We start from the raw sequence: 8,760 nt of genomic DNA, 5'->3' as shown, positions 1-8,760 counted from the left end.
CCCTCCCTCCCTCCCTCTCTCCCTCCCTCCCCCCCTCTCTTTTTCTCTCTCTCTCTTTGGCTTTTACTCTGTGATAAGGTTTCTCCATGCTGGTAATAATTCTGTAGACCAGGCTAGCCCCAAACCCACAGAGATCTGTCTGCCTGGAGTGCTGAGATTAAAGGTGTTTGCCACCACTTTCTGGCTTCTATGATTTCCATATGACATCATTCTCATTGAAGTAGTGAGTGGGGAGTTTGACTGTATAAAACCAAGTATAGGACAGAAGGATTCCTGTGATGTTTCCCACATCCTTATGGAAGACATCATACATACTTTCATTTAAGCAACTGGAGTTTAAGACAAGCTCAACAACTGCTGTAGATAAGGAAGAAATGTGATGTGTGCCCTGAATTTTGCCATCACTGTAAAATTAGGATCCAATATCAAATGATATATGTTTGGCTGGGTAGAGATCATGAGTCAGTGATATGATTGGTTCATGGTTGGTTGTTGTGGTTATTATTATTGTTTTTCCTTCTTTTTTAGTTGTTTTTTTTTTTTTTTTTTTTTTTAGCTTCTGAATCTCACTGTTTAGGGAGATTGTTCTGATAATAAGATACAGTATACCTGAAATTCCCATTGCTAGAGTTCTGGTGATAGGCTCTTCAGTTTTTATTGAATCTCATAACCACTAGTACATGATTCAGTTCAAATATATCCTTAGCCTTTTCCATAATCATGGAAATGTATTTGGAGGTATAGTTCAAAGAATTTTTTCAATGATGAATGGCTTCATTTTGCAGAAAATAGAGTCAAAAGACATTTTAAAACTGTTTTTGTAGTCATATCTTAATTTCTCTCCCCTCTCTAGGTACTTGAGACATGACGGCTGTTGTCTTCATAGCCTTCCTGTATTTGGGAGTGGCCTCATGTGCTCCAGTACTTGATCCCAGTTTGGATGCTGAATGGCAAGAGTGGAAGATAAAATATGACAAATCATATAGCCTGGTTAGTAACCTGAAAACTGTCCAGAAGGGCCTACGAATGGCCATTGTTGCTGCAAGTGGCAAAGCACATTGGAGGTCCCATATCTACACCCCATACTACCACCATTAAGAGCTTATCTAATCACAATCACTGTGAGGACAGAGTGTCCAGATTCCCTTTGGTAAATGTCTGGATATAATGTTCTGGATCCCTCTCCATGGCCTCTACTCACCTGCAGCAGCAAGTCCACAAGGTCAGATTGTGAAGGAGTTTAATCCAAAAGAAATAATATTTGTTACATTCATTTCTAGGAGGAGGAAGAACTGAGGAGAGTGGTTTGGGAAGAAAATCTGAAAACAATCAAACTCCACAATGGGGAGAATGGCCTGGGTAAGAATGGCTTCACCATGGAAATAAATGAATTTGGTGACATGGTGAGTACAACATGGATTGCTTCACAATGTATTCTTGTTAGTACTTGATAAGATGGTTTTCTTTTATAACCATTATATACTTTTCCTTGGAGACTGATGAAGAATTCAGGAAAATGATGATTGAAATACCAGTTCAGACTCACAGAGAGGGAAAAAGTATTATGAAACGTGCAGTTGGAAGTAATTTCCCCAAATTTGTGGATTGGCGAAAGAAAGGCTATGTGACTCCTGTGAGGAGACAGGTATGGCAGTGTCACATTCCATCTTCTTTTTTAAAATTTATTATCTATTTTATTATTCTTTTTTCTTTTACACTCCAGATTTTATTCCCCTCCAGGTCCACCCTTCTACAGTTCCACATCCCATTCCTAATCCCTGCCCACAGTCCCCCAGCTCCACTAGGATGTTTTCCCAATCCCCACCCCACCAGACCTTTAAATGCCTTGAGTCCTCCAGTCTCTTGAGGGTTAGGCGCATATTCTGTGACTGAACCCAGACCCAGCTATCCTCTGCAATATGTGTTGGGGGCATCATATCAACTGGTGTGTGTTACCTGGTTGATGATCCAGTGTCTGAGAGACCTAGGGGTCCATGTTAATTGAGACTGCTGGTCTTCTTACAGGGTCACCCTCCTCTTCAGCTTCTTCCAGATTTCCCCTAATTCAACCACAAGGGTCAGCAGCTTCAATCCATTGGTTGGGTGGAAATATCTGCATTTGACTCTTTCAGATGCTTGTTGGGTCTTTCTGAGGGCAGTCATGGTAGGTCCCTTTTTGTGAGCACTCCATAGCCTGAGTAATAGTGTTAGGTCTTGGGACCTCCCCTTGAGCTGTATCTCACTTTGGTCCTGTTGCTGGACCTTCTTTTTCTCAGGCTCTTCTCCATCCCTGCAGTTCTTTCAAACAGGAACAATTATGGGTCAGAGTTTTGACTGTGGGATAGCAATTCCATCCTTCACATGATGCCTTCTTTCTGCTGGAAGTGGGCTCTACAAGTTCCCTCTCCCCACTATAGGGCATTTCATCTAGGGTCCCTCCCTTTGAGTCCTGATAGTCTCACACCTCCCAAGTCTCTGGTACATACTGGAGGTTCCCTCAAACCTCCTACCTTCTGAGGTTGCCAATTTCCATTATTTCTGCTGGCCCTCGGGGCTTCAGTCCTTTTCCCCTACCCAATACCAGATCATGTTCCCCCTCCCCCTCCCCTGTTCTCTTTCTCTCGCAGGTTCCTCTCTCCCTCCCTGCTTGTAGTTCCTTTCTTCTCTTTCCCAAGTGGGACTGAGGCATCCTCACTTAGACCCTTCAGGTTGTTGAACTTTTGAGTTCTGTCGACTGTATCTTAGGTATTTGGTACTTTTAATTTTTGGCTAATATCCACTTATTAGTGAGTACATACCATGCATGTCCATTTGTGTCTGAGTTACCTCACTCAGGATGATATTTTCAAGTTCCACTCATTTGCCTGCAAAACTCAGGATGTCCGTGTTTTTAATAGCTGAGTAGTATTCCATTGTGTAAATGAACCACATTTTGTGTATCCATTCTTCTGTCATGGGACATCTAGGTTGTTTCCAGCTTCTGGCTATCACAAATAAGACCACTATAAATATAGTGGAACATGTGCCCCTCTGGCATGGTGAGGCAACTTTTGAGTATAGATTCCCTAGAGTTGCATTGCTGGGTCTTCAGGTAGGTCTATTTCCAATTTTATAAGGAACCTCCAGATTGATTTCCAGAGTGGTTGAACCAGTTTGCAATCCCACCAGCAATGGAGGAGTGTTCCTCTTTCTCCACTTCCTCACCAATATATGTTGTCACCTGAGTTTTTGAGTTTTTGATCTTTGCCATTCTGATTTCCATTCTAAAGTAGAATCTCAGGGTCGTTTTGATTTGGATTTCTCTGATCACTAAGGACTTTGAACATTTCTTTAGGTGCTTCTTAGCCATTTGAGACTCCACTATTGTGAATTCTTGGTTTAGTTCTATACCCCATTTTTTATTGGGTTATTTGGTTTGCTGGTGGTTAGCTTCTTGAGTTTGTTATATATTTTGGATAGTAGCTCTCTATCAGATGAGGGCTTAGTGAAGATTTTTCCCCATCTGTAGGTTGCCAATTTGCCTATTGATTATTTTCTTTGTCTTACAAAAGTTTTCCAGTTTCATAAGGTCTCATTTTTCAATTCTTGACCTTAGATCATGAATCACTGGAGTCCTGTTTAGGAAACTTCCCCTGTGTCAATGAGTTCAAGGCTCTTTCCCAATTTCTCTTCTATTAGACTTAGTGTATCTGGTTTTATCTTGAGGTCCTTGATCCACTTGGAGTTAAACTTTGTGCAAGGTGACAAATATGGATCTATTTTCATTTTTATACATACGGACAGCCAGTTAGGCCAGCATCATTTATTGAAGATGCTCTCCTTTTTCCATTGTATATTTTTAGCATCTTTGTCAAAGATCAAGTGTCTGTAAGTGTGTGATTTTATTTCCGGGTCTTCAATTCTATTACATTGATCAACCTGTCTGTCTCTGTACCAATACCATGTAGTTTTTTTATCACTATTGGTCTGTAGTAGAGCATGAGGTCAGTGCTGGTGATTTTCCCAGCCATTCTTTTATTGTTAAGAATTGTTTTCACTATTCTGGATTTTTTGTTTGTCTGTTTTTGTTTTTATTTTTTTGCCTTTCCAGATGAACTTGAAAATTGCTTTTGCCATGTCTTTGAAGGGTTAGGGTTAGGGTAGTTGTGTTGGGATTTTGTGGGGATTGCATTGAATCTGTAGATTGCCTTTAGTAAGATGGTCAATTTTATTATGTTAATTCTGCCTCTCCATGAACATGGGAGAAGATTTCTCCATTTTCTGAGATCTTCATTTTCTTTCTTGACAGACTTGAAGTTATTGTCCTACAGATCTTTCCCTTGTTGGTTAGATTTAGGCCAAGATATTTTACATTATTTGTGGCTATTCTGAAGGGAGTTGTTTCTCTAATTTCTTTCTTAGCGTGTTTATCATTTGTATAAAGGAAAGCTACTGATTTATTTGAGTTAATTTTATATATGACCACTTTACTAAAGTTGTTTATCAGCTGGAAAACTTATCTCATATAATTTTTGGGGTCTCATGTATACTATCATATCATCTGCAAATAATGATACTTCTAATTTTTCTTTGCCAATTTGTATCCCATCTTCTTAAACCGTGTTGAAAAGGTAAAAGTGTTGGTGTTTTGTGTGCACATTAAGTGTAGAGTGGTATTCAGTTAATTTCTTAAATAATAGTTTTCCTTCTTTGAATTCTTCATATATTTTAAATGTATTACAATCCAAGAAATGTATCACATACACTCTCTATTAGTGTCTACCGATCTTTCTGTGAAACTCATGCCCCCTTTCATTGCCCTTAGTAAGTCACAAAACAAATAGTACCCTTCAAATGTTCATATGTGTGGCCATGACTAGGGTACAACCAAAGTGCCAGTAGTAATTTCTGTTAGGATAATATCTCCTAGGATATATCAGTTGACATTAAATAATTTTCATAAAGATATATAATTTCTAACTTGTTGCCAGGTTGTTAGTTATTTATGGCAATTTTTCTTCCTTATTCAGGGCAACTGCAATGCTTGTTGGGCATTTGCTGTGACTGGTGCCATAGAAGCACAGGCAATCTGGCAAACTGGAAAACTCACCCCTCTGAGTGTGCAGAACCTGTTGGACTGTTCTAAACCTCAAGGCAACAATGGTTGTCTTGGGGGTGATACATACAATGCCTTCCAGTATGTTTTGCACAATGGCGGTCTGATGTCCGAGGCAACATATCCATATGAAGGGAAAGTAAGTGGACATCCTATGCTGTTATTTCAACTCAGCTTAGAGTATGGGACAATTGTAGAGATAATCAACCATCTTCAGAGTCCAAATTACTTGGTAGAATTACTATGTATGTCATTAACTTGTCATTAGTTTTTCAATATTTGTATACCTTTCTGATGAAATTATTTTGGTGCATCTCTATTTTCTTCTATGAACATGAAGAATATGCAATCTACTGTACATATAATATAGATTTTCCACCATCATAATTTCTCATAGATAGGAAGATCAATTCATTGCCATTGAAGATATGCAAACTAATTTTCAGTTCTAAATCTTTCAGTAGCATTTCACTTCCTGTAATTATTTATTGCCACCCAGACTTTAAGTGTGTTCAGCTTCAAAGTACAGAGTGCTATGGTTCTGACTCTTGTTCTCAAGAAGGTGATTGAAAGTAACCGATTATCTTATTTGTCTTTTAAAGGATGGACCATGCAGGTATAATCCAAAGAATTCATCTGCTGAAATTACAGGATTTGTGTCCCTCCCCCAAAGTGAGGATATCCTAATGGTTGCTGTAGCAACCATTGGGCCCATCTCTGCTGGAATTGATGCTTCACATGAGTCTTTCAAGTACTATAAGGGAGGTACACATGTTTACTTCTATATAAGAAAAAACTAATGACATACCTATGTTACAACATAATTATGGATTGGCATGTGTGTATACATGTGATGCAAATATTTGGGCTTCTGGATTTTATTCTTCTTCATAATTCACCTGATCTTGTCACACATGCAATTTAACATGTTAAAATTTATAAAATGTATTGTTTAGCTAAATTTAAATTTTCCTTCATTTGATAGATATTTTAGATATCTATAGAAACTGATTATCTGAAATTAAAATATAACAGAGCCTCTTGTAGTGAATAATTTACCTTCTGCAAATTAAACATGTCATGAGATTCTAATAACAACAACAAAAAATACACAAAATTCCTAGGATTTATATCATAAGCACATAGAAAAGTGTTTATCAACAAATATACCCTAATTAAAAGTTCTTCAGTTTTCTGTGAAACTCTATATATCTATGTTTTTGATATCAATTCAACCAGCCCTTTATTCTGATTGTAGTTTGTGTCATTTCACAATTTTTGAAAATGCCTTCTTTGAAAATTGTTGGTGAGAGTGCTCACTGTCAGGTAACATGTGCATTTCACTTCAATCACCTTTTATTTTACTTCTCAGGTATTTATCATGAGCCAAATTGTAGCAGTAATTCTGTGACTCATGGAGTTCTCGTGGTTGGTTATGGATTTGAGGGAAATGAAACCGATGGTAATCACTACTGGCTGATCAAGAACAGGTATAAATTGCCAAAATTGTATATTTGAAGTTCCAAGACCTAGAGACCTGGTTCAGTGGTTAAAAGCATTGGCTAACGTTTCTGGGGATTATTGAAGAAATTTTCTTGTTGCAAGTCAGTGGTTGGATACACTGCCAGAAAATGTTTGTTTCATTTAAGTTGAATAATAGTTGTTCTTGTTTTCTTATTTACACGTGGGAAGTTGGTATACATGTGTACATGTTTTCATGTCTATGGATACATGTGTATGTAAGTACATATGTGTAGAGGTCTGATGTTAGCATCAGTTATTTTCTCAATCATCCAAAATTAAAATTGAGGCAGTATATCTCACTGATCTAGGAGTTCACTGACTAAATTGGTTACCCAGCTTCGTCTGTGTATGTCTTGTCACCATGTCCTGAGAACTTGAGTTACATGCATAACAAAATGTCAGTTTCACTTTAATGAGGCTCTTGAATTTATCTCTAGTCCTTACCCTCTAAGGTTTTCTATACCTTTCACAACCTACTCACAATGTACAATCCTAACATTCAAATTCTGTCACCTGTGTTTTGTGTGCCAATGTCATGTCTGTGCCATTGTTTTTCTAAATGATGACAAGTTTGTGAATTCTGAACCATGAATTGGTAGAGAGCCAGTGTGCTCATTCTCTGTCGTTGTGTTGCAGTCCTATGTGAGGTGCCTCTTGGAATCCAGGAGTAGACCCTTTGTCTTTTCTTATATATCTGTTAAGTTGCTCACTTGTCAATTATTAAAATAAATCCAACACACAGTGATCTTGTCTACTGAATGGAAAACATACTTTTTTTTTCAGTTGGGGTAAAAAATGGGGCATTAGAGGCTACATGAAGATCGCCAAAGACAAGAACAATCACTGTGGAATTGCTTCATATGCTCACTACCCTACTATTTGAGCAGTCTGATAGCCACAAAGAGGCATTTGTCAGAAGACAGCATCTCTAGTGAGAGCTATCTACTTGTCAGTGACCAGCATTTGCTTGGAATATTCAAGTTCTGTGTCCCTGAAGAGCTACACTGTAATGTGAATTATGTGACCCTTCAACTATTTCAACATTATGAACACTAATGTTCTAACTAATGTATGTTTATTATTCCTGCACAAAATTTCAGTTTTACTGATTGAGCAAAAATAAAATGCAAATATCATTCCTAGGTCCTTTCTCTTTACTAAAAAACAAACTTTTTGTGGCCATACTTGCAATTTCTCGTGAACTCAAGAATTAATGGTACCATGGTGTTCATAAGGTTGTAGGTAGATCCATGATGATGGATCATATTCCATCATTGGATTTTATTTGCTTATAGGGTTCTATTAGTCCTTCAGAAACCTTGCTCTGAAAGATTATTTGATAATTTTTGAACTTAACATGTTTGGCTGACATAATTTCATCCAGTTTCAATTCTTGGCTTATTTGTGCAGTGCTTTGGCATCATGTGCTCCTCTAGTGCCTAATGCTGGGCTGTGACTCTCCATTTTCTATCACTTTGACACTGTAGTTGAAGCACAAAATAAAAACTTCAAAATAGACTTGTTAAGTAGTATAGTATTCCTTAAAGAAGAAGTAAAGAAATTCCTAAAGACAGAAACAGTGAATGGAAATGAATAAAATAGTTCAATGTTGAAGATTAGAAATAGAATAAAAAAAGAAAATCCAAACTGAGGGAAATGGAAAATGAAAATTTTAGGTATTCAAACACAAACCTCTGAAGTCAGATTCAATAACAGAATATAAGGGACTAAAGAAAGAGTCTTAAGTAATTGTAAACAAAGCAAAAGAAATGAACCTTAATAAAAGAAAATGTTACATTTAAAACATTCCAGACACAAGCAACCCATGGAATATGGGACACTATGCAAAGACCAAATCTTAGAAAAATAGGAATAAAGACAAAAGAAGAAACCCAGATCAAAGGTACAGAAATAATTTCAACCAAATGATGAGAAAATTTTCTAACTTAAAGAAGGAATTGCCTGTCAAGGGACAGGGTGCAAGTTTAAAGAACTGTACAGACCAACACAAAGAAAAATTCTTCTTAGTAAATAATAATCAAAACAATAAGCATACAGAACAAAGAATCAATATAAATATATGCCAGTAGAAAAGACCAAGTGACATATACAAACAGGTCTATTAGAATAACAGCTGATTT

General features: G+C 37.2%; 1 protein-coding gene across 1 annotated transcript in view; it reads left to right on the top strand.

The window, feature by feature from the left end:
• Nucleotides 1–7,745, top strand: part of LOC114632748 (cathepsin R) — an 8,497-nt gene extending 752 nt beyond the window's left edge. The window contains exons 2-8 of the mRNA XM_028781371.1: nucleotides 854–990; nucleotides 1,281–1,403; nucleotides 1,496–1,645; nucleotides 5,010–5,234; nucleotides 5,698–5,860; nucleotides 6,468–6,585; nucleotides 7,403–7,745. Of these exons, the coding sequence (XP_028637204.1) occupies nucleotides 865–990; nucleotides 1,281–1,403; nucleotides 1,496–1,645; nucleotides 5,010–5,234; nucleotides 5,698–5,860; nucleotides 6,468–6,585; nucleotides 7,403–7,502 (1,005 nt within the window). The 5' untranslated portion in view covers nucleotides 854–864 and the 3' untranslated portion in view covers nucleotides 7,503–7,745. The remainder of the gene's footprint in view (nucleotides 1–853; nucleotides 991–1,280; nucleotides 1,404–1,495; nucleotides 1,646–5,009; nucleotides 5,235–5,697; nucleotides 5,861–6,467; nucleotides 6,586–7,402) is intronic.
• The last annotated feature ends 1,015 nt before the right edge of the window (nucleotides 7,746–8,760 follow it).

The sequence above is a fragment of the Grammomys surdaster genome, unplaced genomic scaffold, assembly GCF_004785775.1.
Source record: "Grammomys surdaster isolate TR1022 unplaced genomic scaffold, NIH_TR_1.0 414, whole genome shotgun sequence".
Classification (NCBI taxonomy): domain Eukaryota; kingdom Metazoa; phylum Chordata; class Mammalia; order Rodentia; family Muridae; genus Grammomys; species Grammomys surdaster.
The sequence above is the reverse complement of the archived record's forward strand: the minus strand, read 5'-3'. Positions and strand labels throughout refer to the sequence as shown.